The 14,599-nt window shown below is 43.2% G+C and overlaps 2 protein-coding genes across 6 annotated transcripts in view; one reads left to right on the plus strand and one right to left on the minus strand.

The window, feature by feature from the left end:
• The first annotated feature begins 1,611 nt into the window (after positions 1–1,611).
• Positions 1,612–6,690, plus strand: LOC115132571 (NADH dehydrogenase [ubiquinone] 1 beta subcomplex subunit 9-like). Of its 5 annotated transcripts, none has more exons than XR_010464330.1 (5): positions 1,613–2,256; positions 2,756–4,322; positions 4,933–5,426; positions 5,643–5,750; positions 6,260–6,690. XR_010464330.1 is itself a non-coding variant. In XM_065020472.1 (5 exons), exons 3-5 carry the CDS (start codon positions 5,110–5,112, stop codon positions 6,503–6,505), a joined length of 363 nt encoding a protein of 120 aa, XP_064876544.1. In that variant the 5' UTR covers positions 1,632–2,256; positions 2,756–4,322; positions 4,933–5,109; the 3' UTR covers positions 6,506–6,690. The 5 variants fall into 5 exon arrangements, 1 of the variants encoding a protein (XP_064876544.1); XR_010464331.1 differs by having other exon boundaries at positions 4,933–5,118; positions 5,263–5,750; XM_065020472.1 differs by having other exon boundaries at positions 1,632–2,256; positions 4,933–5,118.
• A 140-nt stretch (positions 6,691–6,830) lies between these two features.
• LOC115131579 (protein MTSS 1-like) overlaps positions 6,831–14,599 on the minus strand; it is a 63,273-nt gene continuing 55,504 nt past the window's right edge. Inside the window, 6 exon segments of the mRNA XM_065020473.1 lie at positions 6,831–9,389; positions 9,673–9,829; positions 11,794–11,952; positions 12,264–12,400; positions 12,403–12,514; positions 12,905–13,036. Coding sequence (XP_064876545.1) covers positions 8,764–9,389; positions 9,673–9,829; positions 11,794–11,952; positions 12,264–12,400; positions 12,403–12,514; positions 12,905–13,036 — 1,323 coding nt within the window. The 3' untranslated portion in view covers positions 6,831–8,763.

Here is a 14,599-nt window from a genome sequence, read left to right on the forward strand (position 1 = left end):
GGTTTGGAGGGCCTGTTGTGAAAATAAAGAAAACGGTGGTTTGATTCATTCTAAAAATGGCCACAATCAGTTCTTCAACCCATGGTTATGTTGGAAGGTTAGTGTACATAGAATTATAAGAGAGAATAGTGTACAATAGTAGGCTATACCCTTGTCTATTGCCTGCACTAACCATGGAACTGTGTGATAACACAGCCAAGTATTGCGCCATGCGTCGGGTTGAAACTGTTACAGCTTGGTCTTCGCTCCATAGTGATTTAATTAGCCTGTCTTTTTTTATACACTGCTCAAAAAAATAAAGGGAACACTTAAACAACACAATGTAACTCCAAGTCAATCACACTTCTGTGAAATCAAACTGTCCACTTAGGAAGCAACACTGACAATAAATTTCACATGCTGTTGTGCAAATGGAATAGACAACAGGTGGAAATTATAGGCAATAAGCAAGACACCCCCAATAAAGGAGTGGTTCTGCAGGTGGTGACCACAGACCACTTCTCAGTTCCTATGCTTCCTGGCTGATGTTTTGGTCACTTTTGAATGCTGGCGGTGCTTTCACTCTAGTGGTAGCATGAGCCGGAGTCTACAACCCACACAAGTGGCTCAGGTAGTGCAGCTCATCCAGGATGACACATCAATGCGAGCTGTGGCAAGAAGGTTTGCTGTGTCTGTCAGCGTAGTGTCCAGAGCATGGAGGCGCTTCCAGGAGACAGGCCAGTACATCAGGAGACGTGGAGGAGGCCGTAGGAGGGAAACAACCCAGCAGCAGGACCGCTACCTCCGCCTTTGTGCAAGGAGGAGCAGGAGGAGCACTACCAGAGCCCTGCAAAATGACCTCCAGCAGGCCACAAATGTGCATGTGTCTGCTCAAACGGTCAGAAACAGACTCTATGAGGGCCCGACGTCCACAGGTTGGGGTTGTGCTTACAGCCCAACACTGTGCAGGACGTTTGGCATTTGCCAGAGAACACCAAGATTGGCAAATTCGCCACTGGCGCCCTGTGCTCTTCACAGAGCAGGTTCACACTGAGCACATGTGACAGGTGACAGAGTCTGGAGGTATTTTGTTTTTTACATTTTCATTGTTGAACATAAGACTGTACAAACACCAGGAAATCAGCTCCAAGTGATTTTAATTTAGAACATCTGTTCCCAATTGTTCCCAATTATTCCCACGCATAATAGAGACATGGCCGTGTACAAATGTACGTTGCGTGCTTCTTGCCTTCAATTTGACATATTATTTTTAATTAGGTTGATTGAATCGAGTTAATTAAGTTATTTTACCTGAAATGCACAAGGCCCTCTACCCCGACAATTAATCCACACATTAAACGGCCAACCGAATCGTTTCTAGTCATCTCTCCTCCTTCCAGCCTTTTTCATAGTTTAATTTATATGGTGATCGCATCTAAACTTTCATTGTATTACCACGACTATCGGCAAAACAGTTCGACTTTCAGTCACCCGCGTGGGTATAACCAATGAGGAGTTGGCACGTGAGTAACTGCTTCTATAAACCAATGAGGAGATGGGAGAGGCAGGACTTTCAGCGCAATCTGCGTCAGAAATAGGAATGAGCTCTATTTTAGCCCTTGGCGTCGCAGACGCTCGCGAGCAGTGTGGGTGCAATAATTTAATAACATGGATTTCTTTGCGACGCTCGCGCACGCGACGTGTCCGGCCTGGTCAGCAAATTGCCAAATCGCAGACGTCCAATGTCCCACAATCCTCCTCGCCGCCGAAGGTGACAGCAGACAGTTTAAAAAATATAGTGACACTTCTTACCTTACTCACAATCAAAAAGTATTGAGGCACTTTGAATCATGGTGTATTTTTAGGTAAACCAAAGTTGTCGTCGTTGGGATGATGTTCAATGCTCGTATCGATTGCATGGAACCAACTAGAACCTAATTTACGAGACGTCCCCGTTTTCCGGGGACAGTCCCCGCCTGGAGCCGTCCCCGGACATGTCCCCGTTTTTAACCATGCGTTAAAAACGGACCTCAAAGTGAAATATTTTACTTGGCAAGAAAGACCGGGCAGCAGAGCCTACCGGTTGACGTCTCAATCGCATTGTGTTTGTTTTGTCCAGCAGAGGGGGCTGCTCGCCAAAGCATCTTTAATTCACTCTTCTTCTACTAACTACGTGCTCGAGAAAGTTATAGAGAGAACTGCTGCGGAAGACTCGTCCAGAAGCTAGCAAGTGTCAAGTGAATCCACAACATCACCACAAACGTCTTTTCAAGCCAGGTAAATTACACTCGTTTGAGATACTAGCTAGTGATGTTATAATGTCACAATTTATTATATAGATCGATGATCTGCTCTAGAAGGTTTTAAACGCGTTATGCTAGCTAACGTTAGCTATGTAGACTAGGTTAGTTAGTTAGGTTAGCTAGCTACTGTTATGGTTGCTAGGTTTAAAAAAACGTTCACATGTAAACATTCAGTGGACGGGCTATTTTGAAAATATGATATTAAATGAATGCACAATTAATTACGAGAATATTTTTTGTATATTACAATTTTAATGGTTTGGCATTATAATAAGTAGTGTGAAAATATATTTAGAAATGTTCATGGATAACATTAGCAGTTGAGATAGGAGGAAAGGTAACGATATGGTTACAAAGCCTGCCAATTTATTATTCCAAACAATGTTTTTAAGATGAAATACAAAAATGAGGCAAGTAATGGGAATCTGTTAACCAAAATATGTTATCTAATTGTATGCTATTTATTAATACAGATTGGAGAGGAAGGAGAAGGAAAAATTAAGGGAGTAAAAAGAGTGAAGCAAGGAGAGTTTAGAAGAGTGAGGTGGAAAGGTGAAGAGAAGGAAGAAAAGAGGAGACTGATCAGGAAGACGATTGGAGAAGAAAAGTTGAGAGTAAGAAGAGTGACACAAGGAGAGTGAAGAAGAGCAGACAGAGGAGATACAATGACTCTTTCCAAGAAACGGAAATGCACTTATGAAAAACATGAGAGAATTTCCATTTATACGCTCAGGTCAAGACGATAGAATGGTTCACTGCACCCTTTGTAATTCCTCTCTTTCAATTGGCAGCCGGAGAAGAACGGCAGTGTAAAGTCATCCCAAAATGTAACCTGGAAAACATTCTTCTCTGCCGACAACAAATACCAACTTTGGAGGACTGAATAGGCTGGGGAGGGTCAATGTCCATACCAAAGTAAAACATTCTCTGCAGCGGGAGGTGATTGGCTTAGGTGGTCCTGCCCACATCATTCATAACACGGCCAGAACAGCTTTGGATATGATGTTGAGTACCTGCTCACAAAGATATTTGGATATGTTCATATTTTCACTGTCAGAGTAGAGAGACTTGAAAGCCTTTTGTGAGTTTGTTGGCCAGGAGTACCATAACATTTTAGGACACAGCAATGTTCGCTGGCTGTCCATGCTCCCTGCTCTAGAAAGAGTGCTGAAAAGGTATGTGCCATTGAAATCCTTTTTTCTTTCTGAAGACAAATGCCCTGTTGTCCTGCAAACAATGTTCGAAGATCCACTGACTGAACTTTAGCTGGCCTTTGTCCATGGAAACCTGACCGTATTCAGTGGCACGATCAAGATGCTTGAAGGCCAGGACCACTGTGCGGTGGAGTCAGCTACAATTCTGAGAAACGTTGAGGCAAAATTGACTGTAAGACGTGATGACAACTTCATTCCAGTTTGTCAGAGGACTTCTGAGAGAGCTAGAGGAAAATGGAGCCATGTCTAAAGAGAGCTTTCTCAAAACATCCCAATCGTTCTTCACTACGGCTGTGAACTACTTGCAAGCATGGGGAAAGCACACAGATAATCTAAAAGATTTACATCGTCTCCTTTTAAAAAGGCAACCTCAGCGTGAAGAGATCCAGAAGGCAGCAGGCACACTGCAGGAAAAATACCCCAATGTGACCATCAATGAGGAGGCCTTGTGTGACGAGGTTACTGGCCTGCAAGAGTTCCTAAAGGGGGGATCGCTTGAAGAATGGAAAACGTCTGAGACACCGCTTAGTCAGAGATGGAGCACGGTGGTTACCCACTTCAAAGAGAATGACATCCCGCACCCTAACCTGGCTAGATTAGCGTCTGTTGACATGTGCTGGAAGTAATGCACCAGTCGAGAGAGTGTTCTCCCAAATAAATGCTCTATGGACAGCAGCAAGAAATAGGTTCACTGTTCCTACCATCAAGGCCATGCTTATTGTGAAGACAAACTTCAACCTCCCCTGCCAGGAGTTCATGGAGAAGCTGGCCAAAGACAGAAGCAATCCTGAAGAAAATGCATTCTTCTGAGAAATATACATATTAGGTTGGTATAAGTATATTATGTAGTTACCAATCTCATCAGCATCTTATTTCTTTATTACATTGTAAAGCATTTCACATAGACTATTGTCTGTTTTTTCAATTTTCCTCATGATCTCTTCTGCTCTTAGTCTTCCCAGACTACCAGGACCACTGAATGGCTGTTCAGATCGGACAGTTCTGTCTTGTCTGTAGTGTTTCTGTAATATAGTTGTTTTCTCTATCACAGTGTGCCTGTTAGACTAAATACACGAAACCGGAATTGTCCCCCTTTTTTATCTCATAGATGATAACATTGGATATTTTAATTATATATTGACCGCCGTACTGGAAATGTCCCAGGTTTTAATTTCAGAAATCTGGTCAACTTAACCTAACTACAATAGCTAACTAGGTAGGTCACCCTCTGTTTTCCTGTGTGATTAATGTTACACTCGCTGACATGCCATCCAGCTGCTGGACAAACAAAAGTAGCTAACTATCTGTTCAAATCGGTGCTCTGTAACGGTACTCTTGATAGTGTGTCTAACGTTAGTATACACAACTGACTGAGTGTAGTAGCCTGTTATTGTTGACACTAACCGCGGTACTACCCTTACTTATTTGGTTTCCAGAGATAAAAAACGCTTCTACGCGAGATTGTGAAGGGCCCACTTCGACAAGGCCAAGGATGAGAAGGACATGGTCAAAGCCACTATGATGCAGGAGAGGAGGAAATCTGGTCTAACCAACACACGCAGCCTTACCTCTTCCCTGACTCTCCAGGAGGAACTTCCTATGAAAGATATGAAATGTACAAGGTAGCTAACTAAATTAGGATGTCCATTGTGCGTTGCGGATACATACAACTGATTCTCAAATATACCCCCAGCATGTTATTGCACCAACCTCGTGAAAGTGACAGGCACGTTTTAATTTTTGTCAAAAACAACTTTATATTGAAGGAGTGCCTTTGATTTGACGGCCTGCACATGCGCAGTTCGGTGCGAGAGACCGTTAGACCCTAGGATGTGTTTCTGTGCATGAGTTGTGCAACGCCCCCATGACATTGCCTACCAGCGTGAACTGGGATTTCTGTTGGAGAAGTAGTGTCTGTGATCTTCATACGGTACGATCTTTGCTTATACTGAAAAAAAAGAAAAGTGCCTAGTATAGTACCATACTATGATTTCTGCCAAAGGTCTGGACCTTATGGCACAGGAGGTAGTGTGCTTGCTCTAATTACTGGGCTGCTGATTCAATCCTCTTTGCTGTTGACCCTCAAATGCTACAATAGTGAAGCCATGCATTGTCTGTTTCTGATTTCTTGTAATTGTTTTTGCAGGTCCCTGAATGGTGTCTAGATCACTGGCATCCCTCAGACGGCCATGTATCCTACTTTGCCAAGAGGGAGCAGTGGAAGAACCTGCGAGAACAGAGCTGGGACAGAGAGGTAGGTCAGGCTACAGTCCTTTTTCCATAAACGGAATTCTGTCCATTCTTATATGTTCTTGTGAAAGTAACATTTTCTGTGCTAAACCAAGCATCAAAGTTAAAGAATGCATGGTTTGATTGTTCACAATTTTTTAAAACATTTACATTTTAGTCATTTAGCAGCTCTTATACAGCGGGACTTAGTGCATTCATATATCTTTGTATATGCTGACAAGTACACTCACCAATAACCTACATCCTCCAAAAAGTGCCTGAGTGGGAAGTCTGGGAACATTTAGATTTTATGCAATGTTCTTTCAAGTCATAATCAGGCTCTTGGCATATTTTCTTTTGAAGTTCTTCAATTACTCCCTTCCTGTTGGATTATAAATATGACAGATTAACAATGTTCATATTTAATGAAATAACCCAATGAATCAATTGAGTATACTCGCGTCAGATTGCCTTATTAATCAATCTACATGAATTGTTGAAATTTGCACTGTTGGTGGTGTCATCTCGATTCAGGTCCAGGAGCTGCAGGGAGTGACCCCTGCCATTGGGCCAAGTCGGAGGCCTTACCCCCAGTCCGCAAGAACTGCGACCTGCCCCCTCTGTGGTGGCAGTACGCCACCCGCCCCAGGGAGCGCCCCGTCTTTCAGCCCCCGGATGACACTACCTGGTAATAACAGCAAATGGCAGCTCACCACAGTACCTTCTACCACACAACAGCATGCAGATTCCCCTCCTTGTGAATTTACTGTCCCTCTGTAAAGATATTGATATAATGGAATAGTTTTGGAAGAGGTTGCAGTAAGCTTTGTCAGAAGGTATTCCACCCTGCCTGAATTGACAGTAATTATTTGGTTGTAAAAGCAGGTGACTTTCAAATGTACTGTAGCTGTTATTTTCCCTGTACAAGGACCTCTGTTTAAATAAATGAATATAATTTTGGGAAATGCTTGATGTCTCTTTATGCATTGTGGCGTATCTTGAGCAAGTGATACCGATTTTATGATCTCCATTCATTTTCAGGAAATCGTACGACAACAAATAAGACATTTAGAATGCAGAAAATCCCAAACACTTTTAGAACCTTTTTCAACAGACTTACATTCTGCTACATCTTTATTTTTAGCTGAAACAACTGTTACATAGAAAATAGGAGACAGAATTCAGGAACTGAACAATTATCTTAGAACGCCAGTGGCACAGAAAGAGGTCAACTCTGTCCAAACATGTTTCTAGGTCAACAACAGACTTGCAAGGCTAGAGTACTAAAGTGTATGTCAATCTATCCCAATCTGCATCCCAACGCTCCCTCCTTTCATTGCCTCTTTTCCCTCGTGTCAATGAACTTCAAGATGAACAGTTTACATGATATATATGACAGGTAAAAGTAAGAAGTAGGCCAAGACCTCTTGCATCTGGCCATGAAGGAAAGGAAACTGTTGCAGACCATTGGGACAAAACCTTGTATTTACAAGGAGTGAGTCTTTTACCATGACCAAAAACAAACGTATTACTTTGAACCATTTAGCAACGTATCGCTACATCAACGGGGGAACTACAGTATATTACATGGACTATCAGACCATTGTATAGAATAATTGAGTCAGGAGCTATACAGGATTTTCAGCGTCATGAGCATATTGTTGCATCGGCCACACTAGTTTCCCCTGTCTTGAATGGAATAATAATCAGGCTTCAGTCTTTATGCAGAAAGTCCAACTGCTCTTAAATGGGGGAAATGTGTTGGGATAAATAGGTAGGTTCAGTATAAAAACGAGCTTTGACACTTAAGAGTAAAAAATGTAAAATAACATGCATTACTCTATTTAGTTTAATGGGTTGTCTTGAAATTATGTTTGACAATACCCCTGTGCTACAGCTTACACACCACTAACTAAAGTATGGCGTTCGTGAAAAATAGTGGGAAAAAGAACGTTTTGGATGTCTACATATTAGGCCATGTCATCTTGTGAAATACTTTAGGTAGTCGTAAAAGTGAATTCTGACTTCATTCAGCTGACTGTGCTGAACACAAGCTAACACAAACTTGACTTTGTAACCTTTCCAACTCTTTTTATTTTATTTGTATTTTTTTACATTTACTAATACGATTAGTTTATTGTGATCGAATGAGTTGTAGTTACCAGTGATCACCACTAGAATAGCTTTCACAGAGTACTAGTATTTTCACAGCAGGACGAGCACTTTTTACGTTTTCCATTTACATTTGCGTATGAATCCTCTGTATGACATTTAGCACAGCATCACTTATATTGAAATAAATGATCAATCTAATTATAGAGAAAAACATGAAATTAAAGACTTCTATTCTATAACCACCAATCAATGAGTGCTTCCACTGACACCTGAGTTGCATTCAAGGTAGAAGCCTGTGCAACATATTACTATTGACAAATGTCACACCCGTTGACAACCACTGAGTAGATTAAGGATTGCAGGTCCTTGTGTCCTTTGTTGACTAAGAAGCTTCCAATTGATAGTGGGATGTATTTAAACGTATTTGTTCTCATTCTTCTCTATTACAGAAAAGTAAAATACCGCTTTCCATTGTGGTTATTTTCTTATGTACTACTTTCCTGCACACAATCTTACCTTTGTATGTATTTCTATCTCCATGAATGTTTGTTGTTGTTGCTATACCTTCTATGTGTTTTCACAGAAATTATTAACCCTATTCAGTAAAATAAAGTAATTTAAGTTAATTCAGCTCGAAGGCTTTTGGCACCTTTCATGACAATGTACTAAGAGGAGCATCAAACGCAAAACATACAAACGCATCAAAATATAAATATGTACATACAAATAAAAGATTTGATATTTTTCGTCATTTGAAAATAGTCAAAGCAGTTGTCAGTCCGTTCCCTCCTCCCTTCCTTTTGTGCATATTTTCACGCATCCAGACTTCCACCCTTTTCTTAAACCTATAGGGTGAAGACACTGAGTTACTGTATGTAGGTGATTCAATCTGCTACATTGAGCGGAAGCCCGACCTCGCACTCTCACACTATTCGTGGCGCTGACCGGTCGTTGGACATAGTCTTCTTCAGCTTGACCCCTCGCCGTATGGCCAAGAGCACATCTTCCCCCTCACCGCAGCCAGGCTCCTCCTCCTGAACCTCCGGCAGGGCCTCACGGTCCCACTCTGACAACCTGCTACCAGGCTGAGGTGGGGGAGTGGGTGGATCGGAGGAGGCCTGAGCATCCCAGGGTGCCTTGGGAGACACCAAGCTGTTGTCCCCCGCTGAAGAGAGTGGGCTCAGCGGTCCCCCTCCCTCGCCCTCTCCTCTGAAGAACAACCCGGGGTGCTCGGGAACAGTGGGCGTCTTGACAGGGATCATGGGGGGCTTGATGGGGATGGGGCCCAGACCCAGGCCCCCGGAAGAACGCCGCAGGTTGGGCTTGGAGGAGGGCGTGCGGCGGATGGTGGCCACCCCGGGGGTGACAATACTGCCGGGGGAGGGGGCTGTGGGGGGGATGCCCGCTGTGGAGGCCGGCCGCTTGGCCTGGAACATGCGGCGGTAGGACTGGCTGATGTCACTGTTGCGGGGGATGGTGGAGAACTTGTTGAAGTCGGGTTGGTCCGTCTCCTGGTCGCCACCCACGGAGAAGTAGTCATAGTCGGACACTGGTGAGATGATATGAGGATCATTGTCACTTACACTTTTAACATGCAGTACACTTCAAATGCACATTTTTCCTCTGTATAGACGCTGATAACAAAATGCCATTAGACAGAGGTTCAGATCCTGAAGTCAAAACATGACTATTACCTACTATTGCTCACTATAATTCAAAGTGAGTGGATCCCTATCAAATATCCCATACATTGACTTTATACTGTATATATTAAGAACTGATGTTGATTACCCCTAACATGAGGTGGGACACACACATACACACTACAGTACCTTGTGAGGGTATGGTGTCCTCAGAGCAGCAGGGTGTGGTGTTCTGGGTGCTGTAGCCACTGGAGCACTGCAGGGAGTCCCTGCTGGAGTGCTGGATATCTAGCTGCAACCCGCGGGCCAGAGCCAGGGCCAGCTCCTCATGGGCCTCCGCCTCCTCCTGCTGACACACATACATTAAGACATATAGCTTATACATGCAATATGGGCCCTATTCAGACTTGAGAGAAGTTGCCTTAAAAGAACAATTCCGCCACTTTTCAACCTCATGTTCATAATCTCTAACACCATACCACTGTCTACATTTCTGAAAACAGCGCGTTTCTATGATCTGTGGTTAAAAAGTTTAACTTTTAATGATGTCATCGGATAGAACTTTTTAACTTCAAACTTAGAAATATGCCATTTTCACATATGTAGACAATGGTATTTTGCAGGAGATAACAGACTTAAATAAAAACATATATATATAATAATAATTTAAATTATGTACAGTAAGTCCATGTTTTATTGACTTAAGTCCATGTTCAATCTACTTCTCATGTCAGAATTCAACCCTATATAAATTCACATAACAGCAAGCATACAGCAATATACAGTGCATTCGGAAAGTATTCAGAGCCCTTGACTTATCCACATTTTGTTACGTTACAGCCTTATTAGAGCATGTCAGGGCAAAAACCGAGACGGGATTGTGTCGAGGCACAGGCCTGGGGAAGGGTATCAAAAATGTCTGCAGCATGAAGGTCCCCAAGAACAGTGGCTCCATCATTCTTAAATGGAAGAAGTTTGTAACCACCAAGACTCTTCCTAGAGTTGGCCGCCCGGCCAAACTGAGCAATTGGGGGAAAGGGCCTTGGTCGGGGAGGTGACAAGGAACCCGATGGTCACTCTGACAGACCTCCAGAGTTCCTCTGTGGAGATGGGAGAACCTTCCAGAAGGACAACCGTCTCTGCAGCACTCCACCAATCAGGCTGTCATGTTAGAGTGGCCAGACATAAGCCACTCCTCAGGAAAAGGCACATGACAGCCCGCTTTGAGTTTGCCGAAAGGCACCTAAATACTCTCAGACCATGAGAAACAAGATTGAACTCTTTGGCCTGAATGCCAAGCGTCATCTCTGAAGGAAACCTGCACCATCCCTACGGTGAAGCATGGTGGTGGCAGCATCATGCTGTGGGGATGTTTTACAGCGGCAGAGACTGGGAGACTATTCAGGATTGAGGGAAAGATGAACGGAGCAAAGTACAGAGAAATCCTTGATGAAAACCTGCTCCAGAACGCTAAAGACTTCAGACTGGGGGCGAAGGTTCACCTTCCAACAGGACAATGACACTAAGCACACAGCCAAGACGATGCAGGTGTGGCTTTGGGACAAGTCTCTGAATGTCCTTGAGTGGCCCAACCAGAGCCCGGACTTGAAACCGATCAAACATCTCTGGAGAGATCTGAAAATAGCTGCGAAGCGACTCTTCCCATCCAACCTGACAGAGCTTGAGAAGATTTGTAGAGAAGAATGGGAGCAACTCATTGTGTGCCAAGCTTGTCGCTTCATACCAAAGAAGACTCAAGGCTGTAATCGCTGCCAAATGTGCTTCAACAAAGTACTGAGTAAAGGGTATGAATACTTATGTAAATGTGATATATCTGTGTTTATTTTTAATACATTTGCAAAAATGTCTAAAAATCTGTTTTTGCTTTGTCATTCTGGAGTATTGTGTGTAAATTGCTGAGGGAAAAAAATGATATAATCCATTTTAGAATGGATGTGGAAAAAGTCAAGGGGTCTGAAAACTTTCTGAATGCACTGTATATACTAAAAGCATATTTCACACCATATAGACAACTGCATTTAACAGTACAATAGACCTGGGTTAAATACTACATGAATACTATGTAAATATATTTTTAAAACTTAAGCTGTGCTTGATTGAGTTTTTCCTATAGTATACAGTAAATATTTGACATGTATAGAGCCCAGGTCTGTTGTACAATATAAACACATATATCGCATTCTAATGAAACATGGTCATATATACTGTACAGCTCTACATTTGGGGTATTGGTATTAGTATCCACATGTATCTGAAATTATGGGTGTAGCTATATTTTGTATATTTTACCTTGGCTGTTGTGACTGCGTTGGTTCCCTTGGCTCTCTGGGGCTCGTCCCCTGGTGTGGTGGCCTGGGGGCTGCTGGGATTTGGAGTCTCCCTCTTCTCCTTGGTCCTCCTCAGGGTGTTCACCATGGGCTGGTCATAGGGCCCTGGCTTGGCCCAGTCCTGCACAACACAGAAAGACAAAGCTCTTGAGCAAAGCCTACAAAGAATAGCTCTGCTCTGTTGTGTTCATTAAGCAGAAAACTGAAGAAAAAGGACAAACTGATTGTATAGCATTCATGCCTTTATGAATGACATATGACTTTATGCTGTATGACTGACTCCACATATAAATACTAGCATAATGTTACCAGAGTGTTTGCATTCTCTCTGTGATTCGAAACGTGTATCAGTGTCTGATCACCCACAGGGGAGACTGGAAGAGGAGAAAAAGAAGGAGAAAGAGGAGGCGGTTGATGATAGAATGGACGCACCTTCCAGGTGGGGACCTTGGAGGAGGGGATCATGCCCGGACCCAGGGCGCAATAGGGGGGGTAGTCGACCAGGAGGGCAGAACCTGGTCTCGACCATGCCCACACGGGGGAAGTGGGAGAGTAGGAGGGCGAGGCGAGGGGGTGGAGGGGGAGGATGGAGGGAGGTCGGGGTAGACCTCCTGCATGCCCCCGCCTGACAGATAGAGGGCGGTGGATGGCCCGTGATGTTGATGATCGTGCCCGTTTGACAGCTGAATGTGAATGGAGGACAAAGTGACACAACAATGAGAAATGATAATTCAAAGGGGCGGCTGCTGGGTATTAAACAATAAGGTGAAAATAATGCACACGTCTGAAATCAGATGGAATATAATTATAATATCAAATCATGGTAGCAGACACCTGTGTCACGTTCAGTAGGCACATTTTGAACCAAAGTGAAACGGAGAAGGTAGGCTACTACCTGAACTTAACCAATAAGAATGCTCCCGTGTTTAAGGCCGACTGAACATGACCCTGTTGTCTATGTGACAGGAATGAGGGAGGTTTGATCAACCAGCAAAACAGTGTACTTAATAATACTGCTCATGTTTAGGGGAGTATGTACGTATCTGAGTGTCTAAGCGTGTGTGTGTGTTCACCTGTTCCACCCTAGTGCTGGAGCAGGTCTCCTTAGAGGAGGCAGGTGAGGAGGAGGACGAGGAGGAGGAACAGCTGCCCTCACTGACAGGCTGGCAAGTCTCAGAGGCGGCCGAGGATGAAGAGCCAGAGGTCTACAGCAAAGCCGTGCAGCAGGAAAGAGAGGGACACACACACACACACACAATATATAAAGAAGCAGTTCAAAACAGACCAGCCACGAAGAGACGCGTAAAAAAGACAAGATGCACAGACAGAAGGACAGAGAAAAAAAGAACAGAAGAAAAACATTATGGATTTGCAACCTCAACAAGAAGGAAAACATATCATACTGTATCATATAAAAACTATAAGCACTACAGCAAAGCATGAAAGTTCTGCATATAAGTGTGACTTGTTACACACTAAACGGCTAACAATATGCAGATGCAGAGATTACTATTATTAATAAAGTCCATTGTATAGTCATAGGTGCTTAGCAATGTTCCCTCCAAGCTGAGCAGTTGCGCCGAGACTCCCGAGCAGCTTCCCCAGGACTGCTGCACAGGAGAGAAGCACGTGACTGAACTTCACTGAACTTTTCCCCTGTTAGTTAACACTATCAACGGTTCCCTTTACTGTGGCAATTGTGATCGAATGAACGCAATATTTGCCACTTTCAATAAAACATACCGAAACAAAACAAACTATGCAAGAGATGTTGTAGACAGAACACATCGGAGTAGGATTCTATTACATTGACGGCATAAGCTATCAGAGCTGCAGTAGACCTATATGCAAATAGACCATTGACCTACAGTTGAAGTCGGAAGTTTACATACACTTAGGTTGGAGTCATTAACACTAGTTTTTCAACCACTCCACAAATTTCTTGTTAACAAACTACAGTTTTGGCTAGTCGGTTAGGACATCTACTTTGTGCATGACACAAGTAATTAGTCCAACAATTGTTTACAGACAGAGTATTTTACTTATAATTCACTGTATGACAATTCCAGTGGGTCAGAAGTTTACATACACTAAGTTGCTGGAGGAAACAGGTACAAAATTATCTATATCCACAGTAAAACAGGTCCTGTATCAAAATAACCTGAAAGTCCGCTCAGCAAGGAAGAAGCCACTGCTCCAAAACCACCATAAAAAAGCCAGACTACGGTTTGCAACTGCACATGGGGACAAAGATCCAACTTTTTGGAGAAATGTCCTCTGGTCTGATGAAACAAAAATAGAACTGTTTGGCCATAATGACCATCGTTATGTTTGGAGGAAAAAGGGGAGGCTTGCAAGCCAAAGAACACCATCCCATCCGTGAAGCACAGGGATGGCAACATCATGTTGTGCGGGTGCTTTGCTGCAGGAGGGATTTTTCAAAATGTTATGGGATGCATTTTCTCCATTGTTTTTGATGGCAGGCCACTCTGGTAGGCCTACATTATAATCAAATAGCCACAGTATTCGACTTGACCACTGTTTAAACTGTCACTTAAAACAACAACTGCGCTTTTCAGCCATTAAAAGCCTTCCACATAGCACAGCATTTTAATGGTAATTAGAACTACATAGGGCATTGTTTGAGTTGAGCAGCTACAAAGCAGGCATATCTCCAGCCACCTGAGACCACACAAGCCTGACCTAACACTGTAGTTGTCATACAGGTATACAGTACATAAGGCCTTTACATGATCTATGTACAGTGA

The sequence above is a fragment of the Oncorhynchus nerka genome, linkage group LG7 (genome assembly GCF_034236695.1).
Source record: "Oncorhynchus nerka isolate Pitt River linkage group LG7, Oner_Uvic_2.0, whole genome shotgun sequence".
Lineage (NCBI taxonomy): Eukaryota > Metazoa > Chordata > Actinopteri > Salmoniformes > Salmonidae > Oncorhynchus > Oncorhynchus nerka.

What these genes read in the sequence shown, in the direction of transcription:
- LOC115132571 (XM_065020472.1), top strand. An exon ending in AACAGAGCTGGGACAGAGAG is followed by an intron (nt 5,751 to 6,259) that starts GTAGGTCAGGCT and finishes ATCTCGATTCAG; the next exon opens with GTCCAGGAGCTGCAGGGAGT.